Here is a 25,353-nt window from a genome sequence, read left to right as displayed (position 1 = left end):
ACAAAATGCAATTAATTCTCAATGAGAATAATTTTAGACGAAAATGAATTCTAGTCTTGCGGATGCGAGCAAATTTAGAAGTAAAATTTTCAACAATCGATAAGTTTTGATTCAGAAATCCGAATTAAAAAATTACTGTGATGCGTAATTTGTAAAACTGAGTTTGAGACAAGTTAGGGAGTATAATTCAACATTGACGCATAAGACCCCTCGCTCTTTGTACCCGAAACTTCGGTGAAGCCTCAGTTGGAATGTTCCCTCGAAGCATTTGGACCACATCCAGCACTACCCCACCTCCTTTTGCCTATGCCATGACATGGGAAGTTTACCTCCATGGGAAAAAAAGCGATGAATTACATGACGAGCGTTTTTAAAATGAAGAACTGTCCCTCGAGCGAACCGGAGACGGAAACTCGGGTAAATAAAAAGATGTCTTGCTCAGCCAGTCGTGAAAGCAATTACGCATACGCTTTCGAGCAAATCATTTGCTTCAAAAGAATGAAGAGTAGCCTATTGAGTGTTTTTTTGATGTCACTTTTAAAACCGTCTAAAATAATCCTCAACAATTTTTCTCTTTCCTCCTTTGATATGTCTTTCTGCTCCCGAAACGTAGACTATTTTTATAATTTAACGCCACTGTTCTAGCCTTGAAATCTAAAATATGATACCTTTAGATACTTCTAATTTGACCTGTTTTTTAACTATTCATTCGTAACGAGTAAGTATGAAACGTGCCGCTTCATTACAAAGTATAAAATCAAAAAATGCCTTTACCTCCACCGCAGATTTCCATTAGCGGTCATAATACGGATTTTGAGGCGCACTGTCATGTTATCCAAGTCCCTAACGTTTAATTACTCTTATGATTATTCACTGTAATATAAGAAGTCACAGGAGGATGGACAGCAAGTGTGTACTAACACGTCGGTATAAAGCCTAGCTTTGAGTACTTCTATAAAGGATTAGCATAATGTGAGCAGAACATACATGCCTCGCTGTTACGCGCTCCATGATTTTGACCATAGCAAAAAGTCTATGGTTTCTCATTAGCAAAAAATTAGAACAAAAGTTTCGAATGTTTTTAATACACACTTATAAACGATGAAGTACATGCCTCACGACGAGGGAGAATGGTGTAAGATTTCACATCATCACCCGAGTAAAATAAATGGCACCAATTATACTCAACCGCCGTTATCGAAGTAAAAATAATGACATTAGAATGCCTGCGGAAGAATCGAGAAAAAACAAGAGATAACAAATAGTACAGCTATAATATCTTAAATCCATTCCATATAGGGGTACTATAGAAATATAATCACGCTGCGGCTAATAGGAATCGATTCTCAGTGCATGGTAAGCTAACCACTCTATTCACTATGAGTTTCTAAGGGGAACATCTAGGATTCCGCCGAAGATAATCCCCCATCAATTGTGCAAGGAAGTTTCTCTTCCTGCCAAAGGTGCTCATGTTTTCTTAATGGCGAAGTGGAGATTAAAACAAAATGTAAATTTTCCCTCAATTTTTCCAAGACCAATATTTCTTTAGGAGGAGGCAATGGGTTTTAAGAGTCCACGGCGTCATAACCTATCTGACGGCTGAAGTGGTTGACATTTAGAATCAACACACGCTAAAGATTTTTCTTTAATCTTCCGAGACGCAAGTCGACCCTTGGAACCAATAATATTTTGATCCACCTCCCACGCTCCAATGGGTAAAAAAATGAAAACCCCTTCCCCGATATTCGATCTCGTCCTAATTAATTGCCATCATCCAAGGAGGAGCTCCAGCCTTAATGACGAGGATAATTTCCATATTCTTCATTTCTACCAAAGACCGCACTATTCGTCTTTTCGACACCTCGGGCTAAAATTTGCTTTTCCTTCTTAAAAAGTAAACTTCTCCTGGACCCCGGCGGCGGAATAACAAAATCGTGAAGCTACTTTCGCGTTTCATCGCTTTTAGCTTAAATTCTGGGAGATCGAAGCAGCGAAAATTGATATAAAATTTTATCCTCAATCCATCATTCAAAGAGGAAATTAGTTTCATTTCTCATTGTTTTTCAATATAATTTAAACGCCACTTACATCTTAATTGACTGTTTACGAATTGGGAATGAATGCATTATTTTTTATACATCAAGGATGAAAATCGGAATCAAAAAATCTCTTGGTTTCCAGGATTCGAACCCGGATCCCTCGATTTCGGTTAGGTATGTTACCAGTTACACCACCAAGCCATCTTCTTCCGAGGTGGTGTAAGTGGCAGCGTACCTGACGGAAAATCGTGATATCATGGCATCGAATCTCGATTGAGCCAGTATTTCCCGATTTTTTCATGGCGATTTTCATCCTCGATTGATATGACTTTGCACCCGTGCGCGCGAAGGCGTAAAAAGTTACTTGTGTCATTCAGTGCTTCAGAAAACATCATTTTTTTCAATTAATGGACAGTAACGCGAATCCGTTAACTTAACGACTGGATACCGATCAAAATTAGAGCGAAAAATTTTATTGCCGTTATTTTATGAGACATCGAGCCTATTTATCATTATTTTCTCAAAGTATTGATCTCAAGGAGAATGAACACCTTAGAATTTTTTAAGCAAAGGGAAGTAAGTAGTAAATAGCACGGAAGGATTCTTGTTTGTCAAATAACTTGAATAGAGGTCCTTTCGGGCAGTCAAAAGCCTTGGAAACTCCAGAATTTGCCCCCGGACCATTATTAAAGTTTAACCCTGAAGCGGAAATTGAAGTGAGACTCACAACCCCCGAGACAGAGAAATTGCCAGGATGGAAATTTCTCTGAAACAGCCAGAGCGGTCCAAATAAGAAAATAATCTCACAGACATGAGGAGAACTTCTTTCATCATTACTTTCCCAGTGGTTGAAATGGTGTTCCAGACTCAACTTTTCTGAAAATTAGCTCTTCTTCCAAAAAAGGTAACATACTCGAATAACTTTTGTCAATCCTCATGAAATACTAACAAATAATGCTGATGCTGGCTTGGTTAACCATCCGAGACCTAAGATTCAGTTTTGAGAAATAGTTCGTCGCATTCACGAACTCAACAGCCAGTTGGATAAAATAATTGCGCGAACTAATTTCGGACACGGCACTCCGTTAACATCCAATATGATACATACCCATTGAGAGGAAAGAAAATTCTCAACGTAAAAAACCACAAATAATTTTAAAAAAAGGAGACATCGTCTGTTATATATGGTGTCACTATTTCAACGCCCAAATGACGAAATGAATTCAAAAATTCGCTTTTTCCGGGCAGAACTGGTGTACGGGTATAAATTTGCTTCTCCCCACAACCTCTGCAGTCACGTGCTCTGCACTGTGGTCGCTCAAACCGCTAATTGTAAGGCGATCGCGTTAGAATGGAAGACTCCGTCTGCAGCTGGCGTAAAACCGTGGGCTACTCGCCGCGTCACGATACGAGCGTGTTTGCCCAAGCGCTGTATATATTCCCAAACCCTCATCGCAATTCGCTAATGCCAACAAAAACCTTTCACGTGTCTCCGATAAATAATCTCAGGGTATTAGTAGCCTCCATAAATACCGGATTCGCAGATTTTCAGAGGAGTCCAAATTTTTCGGCAAAATCCGGCAAAAAAGGGTGCGCGGCGCACAACGGCACTCAACCCTGACGTCTTCCGTCCATAGTAACCTCGAGATTGAAAAATTGTTTTCAGAGACACCATCGCCTAACGGATTACTGCGATGAAAATGCTAATCTTCAACCTGGAATTTTTAATTGAGGACACTAATTAACTACTTTTTGACAGACCCGAGGAAGGAATTAATTTTTAGAAAAATAAAAATTTTCGCCCTATTCGGCATGTCCAACGCAAACGCACGGGAGAAACGAGAAAATGCAGTATTACTCCATCTTAAATTTACCTACCTCTAAGTTCAAGAGGTAGCTTTTAGATGAGATACGGAGGAGATAGAAGGTATGGATGAAGGGAGTACTTAGCGGGGAGGGGTTGTTGAAAATGGTGTTAGAGGGTAGAATGTTAGGGAAACGAGGGAGGGGAAGGAAAAGAATAGGAATTTAAGATTTATTGAAAGGTAGTAGGCCTTACAGTGAATTGAAGAACCTACCTTAATCGGTAGAATACTATTTTTTTAAGTTCAACAGATTTAGCCGTTAGATGGTGTAAGTTCGACATATTTAAATAAAATTTGGTAGCACTTTTCCACAATATTTTAATGCGTACGATGCATTTCGGCTCACAGAGCCATATTCTGGTACAAGAATTTGGTCTTGTACAATACGATGGCTCCTTGAGCCGAAACGCGTCGTACGCATTAAAATATTGCGGTAATATAATAAAAAGTGCTACCATCTTTTCTTTAAATTACCTACCTCTAGTAACAATTTAGTACACATCGTATGTCATGAGAAACGAGGCTTTCCGAACAAAAACATAGGCTCAGTTGCATTCTGCCTTCACTTCTCTCATTCCGCAACCACTATAGACTCAAGCCCATGTGCAAATTTTAAAATAGCAGTCGGGAACACCGCCGGACCTGCAACGCGCAATGCATCACGCACCTGCCCACCAGTCCGCATTTCTGGACACGTTATTTTCGTTCACGGCTGCGAAGCGCGGTTCTAATGAATTTGCACGTGGAATAGAGTTGAGAAGAAAATAAAACGACGAACTGGGAAGGAATTCCACTTGCAGCAAGAACCCCCGATTGCATTAGGCAAGTGCTTAGAACGTGTTTCCGAGCATTGAAGTCAAATATGGGATTCTACTCGGAGGAGAAGTAGCAATACGCTCCGTCTCCTCATTTCAAGTTGCTCGTAAGAAAAGAGGCCGAGAAAAATGACCATACAGTTCAACAAAGTCTAATGCAAAAGCAATTTTTGGCAAGAAAATTGTGTCAATCTGATAACAACTTTTTATATTTTTTCTCCGTCCTTTTCCACTGTTTTCTCGTTCCATCTGTTTTCTCACGTAAGCGTATGATAAGGCGCATGGCCTTAGCCAGAATAATTTTTCGGAGGGTTTACTTGGAGAAGGTATTTACATGAAACCATATCTACATAATATTTCGTGGAGATTTGGCTTCCATTTTCCTCGGGCTTAGTATGTAATCAATGAGTAATAAGGACTACACTGCTTGTAAGAGAGGATAGATAGTGGTGAAGATTCACCACTATCCATATGGGATGAGAAAAATACCATATCTATCAACGAGCGATAAGAAGAGGCTTTTTAATAACATTATCTCAGACAATAAACCTAATTTATGCAAAACTCCAGGTAGGGTGGAGATAACCACGATTCTTAAAACGAGAGGATTCACACGATGCACTACAAATATGTGAGAATCAAATTCCCCGAGCGAATATCGGAATTAATTCTTATTACATTAAGCCATGAATCATTTGAATGGATCAGGATAACACGAAGTATTAAGGTTCAAATAAAAACCTTTAGCTCTCGCTAGTAAACGAAAAGTGTTCAATGAACACGTTTCAAAACCTCCCCCAAAGAAATGTGTGCCTTTCACTCCACTGCTGCAGTTCCGTTTTTCACCGCCTCCGATCCTTGAGGGGAAGAAGCGGACAGTGGGGAGAGGAAGGCAGTTTTTGCGGCACCGGATATTCTTCGGACCTTACAGGCGGCGATCGTCCACTTTCTCCAGACGCGAAGTTGCAGCGGGAAACAGTTTCCATCCGTCAATGCACTTAGACTTTCACCCTTGGACGAATTGGGATACAATTCGTGCCTTCGCCTTCACTGACTTGATGGATTAGTAATTACAACGGTTTGAAGCTGTGCATAAAATCCTAAGGCACCTATCTTAGTTAAACAGTTTTTAGGCATAGGAAAATTTTTTATCGTTATCTGTTTATAAGTTAAAAGATTTCGTTCATACTAGAACGGTATAACTTTGTGCTAAAGCGAGAGAAATCCGGTATATGTTTTGCGTATCAGATCAATTTCGATCATTTTTTTCCGCCCTAGATCATGGAAATCGGAAGAATGAGTCTATTCGTTCTGAATAATTGACGATTTTTGGCAATATGGTTTTTTTTTTCTTATTATTTCGTGTAATATTGAATTCATTCAAAAAAAATCATTGCTTAAAGTAATGAGAATTTTTATTCATAATGTCCTTTCAGAATTAGTCAGAAATTGCATCTGCAAATTTTGTGCTTCTATTCTTGCTGGAGATTTAGAAGAAAAACTTGCTATTAGTGTAGTACAATATTTTCCGCTTACCCCGCGTTTCTGTTTCATTTAATGCTCCGGTTAATAATTTTTTACCGGTTGTTTTTTTTTAGTTGAGATATAAATAATGCAGCAATTCCTCACGAATCAAAAGATTTCAAAGCAATCGCAAAGATTCCTCTCATAAATATCCCCCTCTCTAAGAGTAAAGTGGACTTGATAAGAAGAAATCTTCCGACGACTGATGCGGTTCCAAGATTTTTTTCAATTACCTAGGCAACCTAATTTACCGGCACCACCGTGTACTGAAGAGGTTTTCCTAAATAGCTGATTGAATATCTATCGAAAGGCAATATACCCTACTTCACCACTATCCAACGAATGAAAATAGCTCGGGGCCCATTCTCCAAGGCCACGATGGAAAGGAATGGAACTGATTCCCACGCAGATGCTGAGCATTTTAGCAAAAAGAAAACGCTTCTCAATTACTTGACAGCGGTCGTATACGATTCAGAGGTTACGAAGAAACTGAAAGCACTTAGCAAACGAGATATAAATAACAGAGTTGGTTTCCAGAATTCCTTGAGCATAAGGTGGTAATAAGAGTTAAAATATGGTGATGAAAATGTATTACGATTGCAGTTTTCATTATAACGAGACTGACATTGTAGTTTTAAAAGCAAGCGCTCAAAACTCGTCATGAGTAGGCGCTTGAAAATTCCATTGACGTTTTCCGAACGAGTTAAAATTCGTGTACAGTAGGTACATTAAATCAAGTAAGTACCTCACGTCCCTGCGATTAAACGCAGCTGGTCACGTCAACACGCAATTTTGAGCAACTACATGCTAAATTTAAGTTTGACCCGCCTTCATTTCTTTATTTCTCTTATCCTTTTATACACCCACCAATTTTCATTAAATAAAAGAATAACTGAAATCAAAATTCATTTGCCTTTGGTAGGGCATGCAACTGCGAGGTAAAGATTTTTTTAAATATATTTTGTTTGATATCTTGCCCCCTACGATCGTACAAAAAGTGTGTACTAATATGAGAGATCGATTACAGAAAAATACATACAAAAGGTGTTAATATGATACTACTATTACATTCCAAAGCAGCTTAGACCAAACAAAACCCCAGGTATTCATCACTTTCTATCCTATGGGCAACGATTGAGATATCACAAGAGTTTTATGGCAAATTCTGAGCTTGGCGGAAAAAAAATCAAGTACCGAATGAGCTTAACCTATATAATTCTTTATGGATACAAGGGTACTTCATTGTTTGTGGGTCCAGGCGGCAGGAAGTGAAGAGGATTATTTCAGCGCCCACCTTCCTCTGTGTACAAACCCACTCACTTTTCCCTAAAATTTTCACACAATCGCCTCCAAACGAGATTGACACGAGGCTCACGGCTTGATAAGGCTATAGCTCCAAGAAGTAACATCTCTCATCCTACGTGATATGTCGATGCTTTGCTTCGATTGACTAATCAACCATATCCTCTCTTTTCCTGACGCAAATTGACGCCGACACAAGCAGTATTAGCTCCATCGATCTGAGGGATCAAAACTCGATACATTTGAGTGCCCACTTGTGACTCTTTTTTTTCAATTATTTCGGAGATATTGACGAGACATTAAACTTCCTCCCGCGTATATTTTTTTGTTCTTTAATCTTTGTTTTGATCTCATTAAAGAATCCAAATAGAATGGAAATGACGGATATAAATTAAAATTGTTGTTGATCCAATGTTTTATCCGGCAAATTGCCTTGGCTACACCGAAGTAAAAAGTGTTGGTGTCAAACGGCTTCTGATACCATATCCTCGAAAATATAGCGAAAGCTGATTTTATCTCTTTTCGTTTTAAAAGAATTTTTTGCGCAATTATGAGTTCCCATGGTAAGCGTCGCGAGCCCGCTCCTCCTAAATGGCAGTTGTATGCTCGCATCCATCTGAAGAAGGCTTTCCATATTACGATTCCCAAATCTTTATTTGGCCACCCCGTATTTTCACCAATTTATTCCAAAGGCGGATATTATGGGTGTTACCTCGCTATAAATAAAAAACTTAGAAATTATTGAAAACTTTTATTCAATGCAAGCAATTACTGAGGAAATTCCATGGCCTCGTCAATCTTCAAAACGTTATTTATAGACATTAAAAAATACGCCTATGAATGAGTTCTACCTTTGTTTACTGCTCAAAATTTTTCTGGTGGAAAATCTTGTAATTGAATTGAATATCCACAATATCATTCCAGCAAACAAAAAATTACAATGCAATCGTCTGCAAGTGGATCTATTAGGACTCGGGGTGCAAAAATTCCAGCGATGAAAAATCATTAGCCTTTCTCTGGACTTGAACTAGGATTCACCAAATGCGCGCCGAGAGCTTTCGCGTTCGGCACAAATTTAAGGAATCCTGGATCGAGTCCAGGTCAGAGCGAATAACTTTTCCCAGGTCGAATCTTCGCCATCCCATTATCTCACGATCCTTCTGCCCTTCACCTATCCCATATCTCGCACCCTTCAGGCTTTACCATATTTGGGCAGCTCCCACACGACATGCATGAGACCAATGATGATGTCTAGGCGCCAACTGTTTTATCAGCGCAATGCCAGACGGTCACGTCACGCAGACAGCATCTTTTAAATTGTATCAGCAATTGTTCCTTTCCACGTGCAAGCCTTGGTCTGGCCTTGTTATCGTAGCCTCATCGGCGCCTCATGCCCCGACACGTCCAGCATGAATGCACATGGCACGATTGATGACAGAGACACTTTGTGTGCACAAGACAGCCCACATGTCACAGTTATTTCGGTAGGGCACATGCAATTTTTTTGCGTATATATTCAAGCTCCTTTTTGGATAGTGATAAATTATCCAATTAAACTCCGGAATAAGTATGAAAAAAACGATAAATGGATCATTTTGAATTTTGAGGGGGGCATGTAACATAAACTGTAACCGATTTCCCAAGGTGTATGATGTAGGTCGAACGCTTTTAATTTTTTGTATCAGGGGATTTAATTATCCCTTTCCCCTTTTCCAAATTCGCCGATGAATTTCGACGAGAGGACTTGCAGCATTTGGACCTAATATGGCTGAATTATACCTAAACGACACATTACTCTCGAGTGATTTACTGCAGCACCCGATGCGTAACTATCTTCTAATTTTTATACCAAATTATGATCGGAACAGAAGCTTAATTAATAGAATCTCTCTTATTCTCGTCACTTTAATGACGCTTGCACATTATTTTTTTAAATTCCCAACCCATTATTTGCATATCAATGTAACACGTTCAGCCAATCATTTGCAATAGCAGTATAAAGAGGAAAAGATAGGGATTCAAACCATCCTAAAAATATATAGGGCATCTTTAAATCCATCCGACTACGAAATGAAAATTGTGGACGAAAATAAATGACGCCACGATGAAAGCGGCATGGATTCTAAGGTCCTTTCGTCAGTTCTGTGAGATGACTTCCTGAACTTCCCAGTTTCAAGTGTAAATATTCGGAATTACCTTCATAATATTAACTCATATTTTAAATGGCTATTTTATGACATTCACCATCGATGGTATCCCAGAAATGGGCTTGAATACCTTGTCATGATGAGCATGTTGACAGACACTGCGAAGAGAGGTGACGGGCCATTCACACGCGTGAATCAGCTGTGGTGATAATTCATCTTCCGTGAAGAGGAAGGAGGATTACCGAACCAACGTGAACGGCACTTATCAAACGCAACCGACGATCCCCATTACACGAAGCACGCGAAGGCTATTTGTGACTATCTGCGTGAGCTTTCAAAACGTAGATTATGAAACAAAGCGATGCGCTAATTTCTGGAAGTGGAGAGAAAATGAAAGATAAAGAATACCCGCAGGTCCGAAAGATCATTCCCAAATCTATGGCGTGCTCTTTTGAAAATTGGAGAATATAAGAATTGATCCCCGTTCATGAGGCATTGATGGCGTTAAGGTAGTCTGGACTTTCATAAAAAATTTAAAAAGAATATTCGTTTGCAGCAACAGAACTTTAAGTAAAATTTTCCGTCTTCGTTAAGCACTCGTTACTTCAGAGATGTTGGCAGCTACTGCATCTATGGAAGTTACGTGCCCAGCGACCTAGTTTTTAAAACGTTGAATTTTTTAATCCCTTTTAGATTCTGTAGCAGTAATGACTTCCGATGCCTAACAAGCTAAAAACAAAGCTAAAAAAAACTGTCTTCGAAAGGATTTGCAACCGGAAGACAGAAAATAATATTTAACTTTATAGGGATTTTATTGGGTTTTGGAACTTGAAAGGTATTATGACGCATTAGCATGAATTAAGATACCTAATTTGGGTTCAAACATGCTCGCAGATTTGTAATTGCGGTATATGCATTTACCGAGAACTCTTCTGCGTTAATTATGCCTGAATTGATAATGTGTATTAAACGGTTAATTAATAAATTACTCGGTAATTTTGCGTAAGCATTCTTGTAATTAAACAAAAATCTGATTTACAATTTACTCCACATTATTTTACGAATATAAGAAGTATTTCTCCGACTTCAAGATTAGAAATTTTTAATGGGATTAAACCGCATTTTATAGCACGCTAATATCATAGTCAAACCATAAAAATCGATCCCGAAAACACAAGGCGAAAAGGAATAATATTTTAGTGACCAAGAAGTACAATTTTAATAGAAAATTTAATGATTACCATTAAAAATTAAACGGAAAAATTATCTCGAGGGAGCACTTTGACTTAGTGAAAAAACACATGTGCAATTATTAAAAAATCCAGATGAAAGCGGGTTAAGTTAAATTTGAGCGGGTAAGCCATTCACAAAATGAGATGGGCGTATGAAATTGGAAAATATTAAACAAATCTTCATGATTCTATATGTGAGAATTAGCCTCATGCTGCAACCAAACTTGCATGATTCGCTCAGCAGCCTTCTTTCTTCGGGAGAGAAAATACCGTGAAATAGGGGCTACTTAAAACGTTCGCCTGCTCGGAGACGAAATTGATAAAATTAACGAATAAAGCATCCATGCGCCCGTGTTCCCACGTAATTCAATTCGCCATTCTTCGTCACTTCAGCCTATGGTACATGCTCCACTAGCAGGCCACGCGAAATCACGCTTTCGGACAAAAGTACCGGTAAAGTTAACTTAATAACTTACCCTCCTTTCTTTCCATTTCCTATGGAAACGCACGCGCGGACGCAGACATGGTTTGAAATCGTATATTTGCGCTCAGCCTTGCCATTACGGGCAGCTTCACGCCATGGTGAGAGTTATCATTCACGATGCGACATAACATCGTTACCATGAGACAAATTGAGAGTCATGGAAAAGGAAATCATCATGACTCGCTCGCTCCACAGAATGTGTTGACGGACAGGATGACACCGCTGTGCGAACAGATACAGTATATATTAGTAAAATTTAATTAACTTCGCGCGTGGATGGTCTTCTACATTTTCCCAGGACGAGTTTCCATATACGCTTCTGAGATAATTCGGGATGGATCAATAATTTTAGGGTTTAAATGACAGTGGAGTTACTTAGTTGTTATCAAAAACTTAATATACAAACCTAAATTTCAACTTTACGCCAAATTTAGCAACGAATTTTACATATTTCAAAACACCGATATCTGCCTATAATCTAATTAATGGTCAAAAAAGAATAGGAGCGTTCGCGAAAAAATTCCTTCTTCATCGTTGAATAAATAAGTTTATTTTCATCATTTATTACTGCGACTTGCTCATACCGTGATATCATATTTCAAAGTATTCTCACGGCCTTCAATAGGTTCTCACCTCTTATTCCAATGGCTATACATCCATCAGGACTCAAGTCTGTAAAAATAATTTCCAAATCTCTTCCAAATTCACTGCAACTACTTCCTCAACCCAACAACCGTATCCGGCTAAGCATGAATGAAAGGAGAAGCAACCAGTGGAAATTCTTGAGTAAAGCGTTCTTTCCGGTCAAAATTCAACATTAGGCAGACAGATGAAATCGGGGACACGAGGAGGTCCATTGAAGAAGTTCACAGCATCCATAATCCCCCGGCCTTATACAGTCACCATCCAAAAATTTGACCCCAATGAAATCCCACGAAATTTTCATCTTCACGAGCCACCAAGAAACCATAGAAAAGATTAATTCTAAGAAATTTGTCAATAATGAATGTTAAGACGGATAGATAGTTTCCCGTCGGCCAATGACAATATAAGAGTTTCTAAATCGTCGAAAGGGCAGTAACACATAATGGCAGAAGGGTGCAGGACCCCTTCCGTGGGCTACGGGTCAAATGAGCGGCATGACATTCAAGAATGCCCTCGGGTTCCCAGAAATCAGCAACTCAAAACAGCCGCACGTACACAGAAACCTAGAAATCTCAATAATGCCTATCACTACAGGAAATCTATAATGCATGAAAGTTGCCCGGACATTTGTAAGAGGTCTTTCGTCTCTGTTTCCAAGCCATCATTGGCATCCAGCGTTTTCTAGAGATTTAGGGAGGGTCAATGTGAACGGCTTCGCTTCAAGCGAAGAAATTGTTTGTATGCTTGCGCATTGACGAATAACACTAAAATCAACCAAATATTCAATCCTCATAACTTAAACTCGAAGGGTAGTTTCCTCTTTTTGACAGTAAAAACTCTACAATAATCATACTTCTGAGAAAGGAATGGAAAAATTATCGACGGATGTTATATCAAGACTTCACACACAAAAATACCTTTTTCAACAACCGAAATAATTAAATAATACCTGCGAGAGATAATTCCAAGAAAATTTTCGCATATTTTTACAGTTATTTATACACCTACAAACAATATCCGATAGTAAACAATAAAAAAGTTCTATGAAATATACAAGCGTATCGTAAACGTATCTCCTCCTCTTCCTCCAAATGAAATTCACGATTACGGAATTCCTTTCAAAAATCCCTTGTTCTCGAGTTTCCTCACGGAAAATAATTTTTTAATTCCCCATTAATCAATAATTTTTCATTTTCCGTCACCATCCGCGCATCGCATTAAAAATTATAGACTGTTCGGAGAATATTCTATTAGTACCTAGTCTACTTAATTTTTAGGCAAATCACCTTTATTCTTAGAAATGGGAAATTTGAAAATATATTTGGAAAGTATAAGTAGGTACCTACCAAATATTGCTGCTGACTTTTGAAGATACGTAGGAAAATTCTGGCGTCAACAAACCAACCGAACTTCATCCCAAAAAATATATAAAATTAATATTATATCAATGAAAAGCCATTGTTCCCTTGCCGCTTGATTAAAAGCCTCAAGATTATATTCCCCAGCTGAAACCAGGTTCCATTCACCTATGGTATCCTGAGAGGCTCCTCCATCGGAATGACGTAGGGAGATCCTCTTGATAGAAGGGCTGTGCTCGGAAAACGGTTGTGATGATTGGATTCGCTTCCTCCGTGGAGAAGGGAATCGTCTCTTCAGAAGGGATTCTTGGAAAAGTCCCGTGATGTTTTTCAATGTCACATGATCAGAGTGGAGTCAAACAGGCCTCATCGCGATTCCTATTCACCACACACAAGGATAGTAAGAGAAACAGCGATCGAACACTTCAATCGTGCTCTGAAATGATTGAAATCAAGTACAAACAGGGAGGAAAGTAATAACTTCAAACAGTGAAAACTTAATTCAAAGTTTAACAGATAAAAGGTCACAATGATCAAATTGGAGTGAAGTCATGGCTATTAAAGATCCGTGTATGGATAATATCCCATTTGCGGCTGAATTAATGAATCCAATGACTAACGTACTCTTCCACCAACCTCTTTAGTACCAGCAGTAACTTCGTAAGATTCACACCTTCCTCTCGATCGGTATTTTCGGTGACGCAACACTCGCGTAAAACCTATGCTATTACCTAAAAATTATCAGGATAAGAAGGGTATTGGTAATTCAGTTGATTGAAATCTTGAAGAATTTAGTTATGTACTGCAATTGATTGGATGTTTTCTGACTGAATTCATACGGTGTTAATTTTGCACAGTGTGGCTGACATGAAGATCACTTATGCAGGCCTGGGTGGCGCCGGGGTAAAGTCCCCGACTGCTAACCTAAAGGTCGTGGGTTCGAATCCCGCCTGGGTGGTTTGACCACCATCCAGGGCATGGATGTATGTGATTGTCAAACAAGTTAATTGTAAGAGAGGACTCTATAGTCCTAAATTCACTTGTAAAATAAAGACGGCATTAAAGACGACATTATGCAATTCCAATTATTCCGATTCGTTTTGATCGATTTGACCTGATATTCCATTATACGACAGAAGCACTATAATTAACTCTAATACAAAGAGGAAAAATGTTTAGCCTGTAATATAATGGCTTTTCGATGTTAGTTTTTTAAAATATCCGCCAATGTGAGCATTCCAAAATGTAACTTTCAGGAATAAGCCTGTAAAAAGTCACAACTACACTCAGATTTCTCGACTATATCTCTCTGAAGCACAAATCTGACTTATTCGCCTCTGTTCTCTCTCCCGTGCGGCAATCCGAACTCTTAGCAATTCCCACTTTGAACCCGCTGCCTTCAAAAATTCTCATTAAACTTTCCATTGTTCATCGTCCCTCATTAGGTTTCCCTTTTCTCCGCCGTTAAAATAAAAACAACATTATTCGATCTTCTTAATCGATTGATGCATCATTTCAATGTATCATTTTCGTCGCTCCTGGTTGAATACATTTTTTCTCTTTTCTCCGTTCCTTAGAAATTTATGGTTTGATTTGGAAATAATAATGCAAATTAATTTTAGATTTCCAAAAAATATCTATGACTATTGTAATGGAATATGCGAGGCATTAATTACCGTTGGCGCTGCCTTATTCATTCGTCTGAGTTTCAAAAACGATGCGTATTGCACTGCGCTAATGAGTTCCCATTCCCTAAGTCTCAATTACACTAAATACGCCTGCGCCTAATACGGTGAGAACTCGCTCCTAAGGTCTACTCGACAGACGAAAATACTCAGGTGGTTCATTAAAAAAATCTACTTGTTATGACAACACTGAAGGTCAATTTAGGACCTGGTATTGCTTATTCACAACAGGTACAGATCGATATTCAACTTAATATTTATTCAACATTATATTTTAATCCTCTTAACACTCACACTATCACACACCTCGGCAAACTTTAAAATTTATCTGAACCAGGAATTCATTCAAGAATGAAAACTCTCAACATGCGATGAAAACAAACTTCTCTCAGTACAAACAGAATTTCCTGGTTTCCAACAACACTTCATCTTTAAATTCACAGTAGGCTAATGGTTGGAGAGAATTATTACAGACTATAATGAAAAATTAATATATTCCTTGCTTTTCATGGCAGAGAATTGAGTTCCACGTTGCCCTCAAATATAATGATTCTTTCAAATAATTTTATTTAGACCATTGGAATTTTATTCTATTATCAGCTCTAGTATCGTATAAAATGGACGGTTGCTTTGACAGCTTTGCGCAAGTCAAAGAATCGTTATTTCCACCATTGTTCCAATAATGCCATTTCTAGGATGAGCCTAATATGGTATCTATAAAATTTGCACCACAACTTAAAGAATAACATATTTCAAGAAAATCGTGAATATTATTTATTAAAATCATGGATAAATTTAATGACATATTTATATCATATTTTTATGCGCATTGATTATTTCCATCATTTTATGTTCGAACGCGGTTGAAAACCGGATATACCTACTCCTCATTCCAAAGGGATTAGAAACAGTATTTATTGCTAACCCTTAACTCAAGCTTGACATATTTCGAATAGTTACACCACATATTTAGTGAAAAGTCGCAAAAAAAACTAATCAGATTTAGTATATTTTTCCATATTTCCAAGACGCATGTTAGAATTCTGATGGCAGATTCAGGACCTACGACTCGAAAACTTTTGTTTACTTGAATCAGTATTCCTTTATCAAAACCCTCAAAAGTGTTATGGGTGCCATTCATTGATCATGCGACCCTCATCACGAAACGGAAATACGTTTTATGGATTTTCATCCTGTCCTGGGACATCCACATGCTGGCCACGGTTATTCCCCCGTTTCCTCCAAAAAAAATAATATCCTCCCTCGATGGGCAAGAAAATCATTGGTATGCATATGCATCATTTCAAAAGGAACATACGTGTCGCGTCGGGCAGGTGGGTCCCTTTCCAATCCCCACCGTAGCGGTGCCTGACCATCCCCCGGTTGCGGTTCCGGAAGTAAGGCGAGGAAGAATCTTGGCAGGAAACTGAAAACACGTCGTGAGCCTAGATAATAAAAAAAATACTCCCAAGTCTCAGACGCAATCCCGCGAATATCCCAAAAAAGGAAGATATCGTATAAAAAATGAATATTTCTCTCTTTTCCTCGATCCCCTGACAAATCCTGACCCTTGCATTCTCATCTCCCATAAAAAGAAATCTGACACTCTCCAGAATCATAATATGGTAGACAGCTTTGCATCGATAGATACACGGATGACCTACCGTGCTAAAGAACTTGTTTGATGAGGTCGTATGACCGCAGTTTATAAGCCGAAAACGTGATCAGGTGGCATCTATTTTACTTGTTGGGGTGGATTAATATTCTATTCACTCTGTTATTAATACAAGAAATGAGAAGAAAAAATTATGCGTCAACCTTGAGTTAACGATAAGCAATAAATACTGTTTTGATTCCCTTTGGAATTTGGAGTATCGAATCTTAGGTTTTCATCCGCGTTTGCACATCAAAAGACGGAAATAATCATTACCTACACCAAAAAAATCTACCATTTCGTCAAAATATAAATCTATCCATGATTTCATTAAATATTATTCATACTTAGTTTATCAGTAATCTTTAATCATGAACTTATGGAGAGGTAAGGTTATGCAGTCCGACTCGCAAGTGCCTCATTCAAGACCGGATAAATAGAACTGGTAATATAAAGCTTCGATTGATCAGCATCAGAGGAAGCGCTTTTAGTCAAATATTCACCACCAACGCAGATAATTCTGGTGGCGATTAGTGGTCATTGGGAGAGAAATATCAAATTATAGCCTGCGTCAAACTTAGGTCAGTCCCACAGAACGTCCTATGTAGGCGTTAATTCCATCCCTCTGAAAGCATATTCATCAAAACCAATGCGCATACGTCCTTTCTGGATTTCCAGAAAGTAATCCCACCGCAAACTCATTCTAATTCCCTCTCCTCACCCCACCAAGAGTTGATAAAGACAAAGAGATGACATAAAGTTTACTCCATTTTGTCGACTAATTAGAAAGGAATAATTCAATTTTCTTCCGTCTATAGCTCATTCATGCGTGAATCTCAGACTGTAAGCAAATGAAACAAAATTAAATTATAAAACTTCGAAAGTTCTAGATCGTCATCGAACGAATAAAAGTTATTAACCCAACCCTTTCTTCAGTTTGCAATCCTTTAAGAAAAGGAAACAAATTCAATACAGGGAAAAACCGTCGCGTCAGTTTTCAGGTGAATAACCTTACGCTGGAAGAATCGCTGCTCGAGAAAGAGATAATTAATTTCGGAAACGAACAAATTCGAGACCACTCCAAAAAAAGGTCCTCCGCCAGCCCAAGGCGAAGATAGAATTGATTAAATAGTGGTATTGAAATAATGGGAAGGCGAGAGGAGGTTAAACAATTCCACCTGGCTGGCATTCTTGTGAGAATTGGGAAAGCGAAAGCTTTGTATCACACTACGCACGGATCACTACCACTACCATGACCCATATTTTTACATAGAACAAAGAGCAGATTACGTTCGGTTGTCCTTCATTTCTCATTTTTTTTAGGTAGCCCATTAAGCCCATTATGCGGAAATCCTTTAAGTCGCAACCGTGAAGATAATACTGTTGGTCAATTTTCGTATGTATCACTTATAACAAGATTTGTTTCATTCAACAATCCTCAGCTCATCAATAATTCCAAGAATGATTGCTTAGCGCATCGGGGTTACCTCCGGCCTTTCCCCTCTGAAAAAATCCTCGTAGACATTATTCAAACAATAAATAATAGTCCTCGTTGGAATTTGATTTCTAACTAGAGACTAACGGTTGGAATTATTCCTCACGAAAAACGTAGTTATGAGCACTATTTCTGAATAACCTATCGTTATGCGCACCATGCAAGTCACGACGACATATTGCGAAAAAGACGTGAACCTTCCCATCTTAGGTTTTAGTTTTTTTGTAATTCTAGTTCTACATATGCGAAAATATCTGCTATTTTTTAAGCGATAACATTCGAGACTCGACTCACAAAGAATATTCACGAAAATAGCCAAAATGTTTTCCGTCGAAAGGACCGGATGTTTCCCTCCTTCCGGTAACGACTTTATGTCAAAGTATTAAATGTACTTTCAAATTAATTTCACGTTAAATGTACTCAAGTTTAAAAAAAACGTCAACACCAATTCAATATGAATACGTCATCGCAGTAACAGGTTCGATTGAGGGTAGCAAGTGGCAATCCAATAAAAGTGAAGACCAGAAGGGCCAAAAAGAGAGGCGGAGAGACAAATCTTAACCTCGGTTAAACACTTCACTTATGTTTCACAAACTGACCAAATCCCCCCACAGAGTAAATATGTGCATCTAGGGGGGGGGGCATCGTTTTCTGCGCATCTGAACAATATAGAAATGGCAAAAACTCGATGGCCTGAGAGACTGACTTCGACGATAGGGTACAAGTCATTTACATAGATTGCAAATTGAACTATCGTTGAATATGAGAACTCACGTTGACAGAAATGTATCAGGACTTTTATAAAATCCGCTGAAAATTAATTCATTCGGTACATTTCTCTTAATTACACCGAATTTTTTGTTCCCATTTTGGACAAAAATTTTCGATGCTGAACATCCATCTTGAGCTTTATTTTCTGTGTACTTTCTTTGAGGTTCGCCCAAGCCTTTGAGAATAGCAACCAGGGTCACCCAAATGTGGGGTGGGTAGAGGGGACACCAGGGGCTCGACTAATGCTATCGCCTAATATCCTATCGACTAATCCATGCCTATACGTATCTAATATTCGTGCTTCGGCTTATAAAACATACATTTAGAAAAAATATATAAATTATAAAAATAAAGACACGCTATTTTCCATAAGTTGGTCCATTATGAAAGAACACAAGTGGTAATTTCCACAATTTTTAATTCCAAAACTCAGCAACCGACCATGGTTTCAACTCACTGTGTCATTTTCAAGGTCTACTTGTTGGAACATCAGTAAAAATTAAATGTCAAAATCTTTTTGAGAATGACACAATGTGTTGAAACCATGCTGAGTTTTGGAATTAAAAAGTGTGGAAATTACCATTTGTGTTCTTTCATCATGGATGCATGGAACTTCCACTAAATCAAGCCAGAAACGACTTTAAACATAAGTTGGTTATTTCCGACGATACTCTGTGGTACTTGCTGAGCATTTTGAATGAATAACTTAAACTTTGTTTTTCCGCAGACTTATTTATTAAATGACGATCATAGTTTTGACGGTTAACGTCATCATCTTCTGGTTAAGATATAAGTTGACATCAAAATACGCGGATACTGAGTGATTTTCTTTGAGAATATAAACAATACACCACATATATTGTATCGATCTAAAACACCACACCTATGTTTTGCCAGCGGCCTGGAATTCATGGACGAGCTTGATGGTGCAATAGAATTCACCATGCATTCGCGAGAGAAATAGCAAATACAAGGGATGAACATCGTCACCATACGTTTTTCGTAATTTCTAGTCCTGCTGCGTCCTCCGAGCTAAACCGGTCGGTCGCGAAAATTGGGTTACACCACTGGACTAACCTCGTTCGCGCGCGTAAAATTTCGGGCCTACCACAACGCCGCCGCGCCTGTCGCGAAAGAAGCAACCGTTTACGTCATAATGCCATTTGGGACAACTACCGGCAATCAAATTTCATAACCCCTTTTCTGCGAAACAACTTTCCTCTTTTAATCCATGCGTCAAACCAACGCCATTGTTCCCAAATGACAAAAATCTTCCGCGTCATTAAATTCACGACATGGGCGGAGTTTCGGGGGGTCCCAGGGGGAGTCTGGCCCCCATGAAATCTGTACATTCAAGTACAATGAAAACAAAAACATCAAAAGTTTAAATGAAATTTAGTTTTAGATTGTAGTCTTACTTTAAATGTTTTTTCAAGAGCTAATTTAGCAAATTTTCCAGAAATACTTAGAGCCTATGGAATACACGACGTTTCAAAGGGGTTAAGTTCAATAGCCCCTAAACCCCAGGCAAGATTGCTGCTACCCCCCCAACATAAAAATCCAAACTTCGGCCATGCTTACCGATGAATCATAAACACGAACACATCGTTACATTTTCCCGGTCACTTTCGATTTTAACGCACTATATCAAGGTCCGTACAGAGGCGCACTCTAGTCTCTTCACCGTCTATGCCTCGCTAAAGAGTCATTATCATCACAGTGCCAACGAAAGCCAGGAGAACACGTGAAAGCGCCACTTCATTGCCCCGAGCTACACTCGCGTGTTGCACACGTGAACTAAATTTCTCACGTGTGTACACCTGTGTTGATGGCCGGAGAAATTTGAATTTGGCGCACGCTCTAGGCCGGCAGGCACTCCACGGAGGGAAGAGATTTAGAGAAAGGCGTTGCATATGCTAAACCAAAATAATCACGTGAGGCAGAACGCGGCTGCTAGTGTGCAAACGTCGTTCCCCGCTTGCGCTTAATGAGAAGTAATTAATATTTCCTAATATAATGCAAAAACTCCGGCTCATTCTGTTGCTACAGTGCATAAATAATTCAATGGAATAGTTTATATAGCCTCGCAATCTGTCAGGGGCGAAATTAGTAATTTATTATTAAGTCATTAATGCGATTATCTTCTGCTACATTTTATCCAAATTCTTAGCAATTTTATAGCCACATTTCCAAAAGTGTACGTAAATATTAACGCTAGCATAATCTATCAAGAGCCAAGTTGATAACCTGTTCATTGCCTAAAATCATTTGAGTAACTTTTGCAACACACTCATTTCGGCAAAATCGTCCCTCCAAAGCGTCATTACTGACTTTTCCATCAACTCTAAACTCTTTGTAGCAATTCCATCAATTCATAATGCTGTAAAATTAGATATCAGCGGATTTCTCCCCATTTAATTTGACTTGGAGTTTAACAGAAGCATCTAAAAGAGGGGATCACCCCATCTGAAAGGGGGTGGAGGGCAGGTAGTTTTGAAATAAATATATTTTAAATTGTGTTTTGAAGGTATTCTGATCCTATAAATTCCCTTAGTAGCTACATGTTTTGAATTGAAGTTTTTGAAAATGTTTATGATTTTATCAATTGCAAAGTTATATGCCCCATAAATCCCTCTGGGCACACACACAGACAGCACAATTTTGATTCTAAAAACACTCACAATGAACATTACAATATATATAATAAGTATTATAAATATAAGATTAATGTGTAGCCTATTAAACCACTGAAATCTTTTTTAACAAGAGAAATTCTTCTTTCAGGAGGAAAAGGGTATCCGACCAGCGGTTAGCTGAACTGGAAACACTTCTGGCTCTATCCAAAATGAGGGGAAAGTTGGTGACAGTTCCAGTTGGCTTTGGCAGAATAGACCCACAAAAATTGTGAGTAAAGAATTAAAAATATACTCAGAAAAAATATTTTAATATTTTGTCGTAAAAATTATGATATAACACTTTTCAAACCTTTCAAATGTAGTGTAAATAAGTACAATATAATCTTTCAATCTTCTTGACTGCAGAAACAAAATTTAAAATTTCACAGAGAAAATTATATACTTATTTCTTGAATTATAATTTGATTATTCTTCATTGCAGAGGAAGGAGGAGGAGAGCATTAGGGGAGAGGAGTGACACATATGGACATGGATTCCTACTGTCAGCACTCTCACCTCCAGGCCATAATGGTAAGAGTCAATCATTACATTCGTACATTGGTTATAAAATGATACAATGATAAGAAATTAATTTTAATTAAACAAATCTACTCCATTTGACCACTAATTTAGACATACCTATTAAGATCATACTCATTCCTAAAGAATTGATCATTAAATAATAAACTGGAATCATTACCCAAGCAGCAGATGATATCCATGGGATATCCAAATAAGGATGATACATATATCCAAAACACACTGTTATCACACGATAGTTATTTTGGCAATTTTACATAGATATCTTATTTGTAATATCCACGACAAGTTGTAAAAATAACGTTAGGTAGATATCCAAATTGTAATATCCGTGATATTAAAAAAATGTAATTCCAAACAGTATCCCAAGGTCACATATGTTCTGTATACAATTGCATATCACAATTTTTTTGTTTGCATGTCCTGGGATTACCAAAAACCATAATTAGCGCATCCATTATCTACTCATTAATTTTTGTGAAGATGTCTAGGGGATGTTGTAATATGGACTTCCATGTCCACTCTTGGACATCCCTCCAACATTGTTTGCCAGGTCCTCTGGATATTTGACAGATATCCATACAACATTAACTGGATTCAGTGTCGCATTGAGGGGGGGGGGTTTTGAGGGATAAACCCCTCCCCCCCCCCCAGAGCTTAAAGAAATTTTAAAGTTAAATCTATTTTACTTAATTGGATTTATATTGCTTTTAGAATAGTGTGAGGATTAATAAAATATCCCTCAGAAGGCCGTAAAAATCACCAGTTTGAACCATTTATCTTAATTTTTTTCTGGCAGAAGACCTCTGCAACTCCCTCTTACCCTGTTGGGTATGCAATACCCCCAAACCCCCCAGTATTAGTTGTGCCTGAAACCCCCCCTAGCCTTAATTCCTAGCTGCGCCCCTGACTGGATTAACATGGTTATTGCACCAATGTCATATGCTTTCGCCAACAATTTTGTCTGGATAATGTTGGGATATTGACTGCAGCTTGGGTAACATCTAAGAGCGTAAAACAGTCTATGCACATATTTTATAGATCACTACTGAACATTTTTTTTAATTCGTCACTTAACATAGGAAAAAATCTCTTTAGTTTAAAAAAATATAAACTTTTGAAAATTTATTCTTTATACCGCATTAGACCTAGGGAGTTCATTCTGTGAGGAAGAAGGAAGGATTATTTTAGAGGGATGAAATTGACACAGCATCTCACAAAAACTTTTGATTTTTTGAACCCCATGACCTCCGTGAGCTATCTTCCAAAACCCATTTTGTTAGAAGTGTTGCATGTAGTTTCCCCACCCCTAAGATTCCCAGAAATGTTGTGAATCACCCTGAAGAGATTACTTTAATATGCTTCTATTAATACATTATTTTCATGTGTCACTATAATAAACCTAATTTTTCATTTGTTTTTACAAATATATTGTGCGTGATGATAAACAACATAATTATTTTCATTAATTGATTAGTCCACTAATTATAAAAAGACTTATATATAAAAGAAAAATAGACTAATAAAATCCTCTTTCTTTTTTTCCAGGTGCGGAAGAAATGAAAACCCGCAGCTCTCATCTCGTAACCTTCTCATTTGACAAGGATACATTAAGAGACCTCAATGCAAGGGAGTCCATGAAGATATCTCAACAGTCCAATTACTGAAGACTTCTCACCGCAGCAGACTTCTAGTGGAATAGTCTCCTGTCAAATGATTTCCACATCTTTGATGCACATATGAATTTCATGAACATTAGTCCCTCATTGTGTTGTGAGAAAATGAACTTATCCTTAATTTATAAAATCATTATTTATGTGTTCATTTTTGTTACCTCAGCAGTATTTTTGTGATGCTTTCACAAAAGTATTTTTTATAAATGGTAACTTATTGTCCCATTAAGTCACGTTCCATCGGAGCCCCTCTATTTGAGTAGTGCCACACCAAAAAATACCAATATTGGCTGTTTTGGATGTAAGGATCAAGTCAATATGAGTATTAATCGTTGAAAATTGGAAGTACGTATATATTTCAATATGGAGAAATTCCACTCCATTACACGTCAATCTTCTGATTTTATTCCAATATTTTGTTAAATCAAAACTTCAAGCTTGTACGTGGTGGAAGGGCTCCATATTAGCTATGAAAAACACTTCGTTAATTCCACAATTTATTTTAAAATTACAACCAGTTTTGGCCATAGATATACAAAAATGTATATATGCATGTATAAATGTATGTGCTTGATAATGACGTAACAGCTGAATTGGTAGTAATTTTTAAATAATTGTGGAAGTAACGAAGTGTTTTTCATTGCTAATCAAATATTATGTATTGATATCAGTATTGGATTGAGAAGAATGTGTGAAAAGTGATGTAGAGGATTATTTTTTATCTCATTGTACATTAGTTTCTCAGTTGATCTCTCTATTTATTTATTTTTTATATTTATTATAAATTATGGCTGATGCTTTATCACTTTGTGTAATTTTACAAATGGATGTCATGTTGAATAAAACAAGTGTTAACTTCTACTATCTCTTTAGATAACTTTATACCAATCCCTTTGCTTAGTTACAAAGAAACTACATAGGTCAAGGACCATTGCTATGCATTCATCCCTTTAGTATCAATGTCAAGATCATTAGTCATATCACTGCATTAGGCAGAATTTAAAACTGACCGTTTTGAGAAAAAATCACCATGAATCATGAAATATTAGAGTGATCAAATGATGAAAATCTATAATAATAAATAAAAGGAGAGGCAGGGTTCATATCAGAGAGGCAAGAGTTCTCACAGAAGCATTCTACCAACATGAGTGCAATTAAGAAAAATCTACATAATTTGTTATAGCCATATATGTACTCTACAGTACTACCTTGGTCATCATTATGTATATAGTACCTACATTACAGCCTACATCAATTTAATTGTTGAGAGTAAATGTCTCTATCATGAAGTGTTTACGAGTAGAGGAGTTCCAAATTCTTGAACACTTATTCCATTTTGATAGATGCTTTATTTCTCTTAGGACACACGTACTACTCTCAACTATACACACAGCACCATGATATCATGGCATGCACTCTCCCATACTAAAGAAAAAACATACATCTCAA

General features: G+C 37.8%; 1 protein-coding gene across 1 annotated transcript in view; it reads left to right on the top strand.

The window, feature by feature from the left end:
• The window catches only part of LOC124174086, a 30,478-nt gene extending 6,149 nt beyond the window's left edge, over positions 1-24,329 (top strand). Inside the window, exons 2-4 of the mRNA XM_046553219.1 lie at positions 21,801-21,920; positions 22,134-22,222; positions 23,780-24,329. Of these exons, the coding sequence (XP_046409175.1) occupies positions 21,801-21,920; positions 22,134-22,222; positions 23,780-23,898 (328 nt within the window). The 3' untranslated portion in view covers positions 23,899-24,329. The remainder of the gene's footprint in view (positions 1-21,800; positions 21,921-22,133; positions 22,223-23,779) is intronic.
• The last annotated feature ends 1,024 nt before the right edge of the window (positions 24,330-25,353 follow it).

Source organism: Ischnura elegans, chromosome 2 (assembly GCF_921293095.1).
Source record: "Ischnura elegans chromosome 2, ioIscEleg1.1, whole genome shotgun sequence".
Taxonomy (NCBI): domain Eukaryota; kingdom Metazoa; phylum Arthropoda; class Insecta; order Odonata; family Coenagrionidae; genus Ischnura; species Ischnura elegans.
Note: the sequence above shows the minus strand (reverse complement) of the source record. Positions and strands in the feature narration are given on the sequence as shown.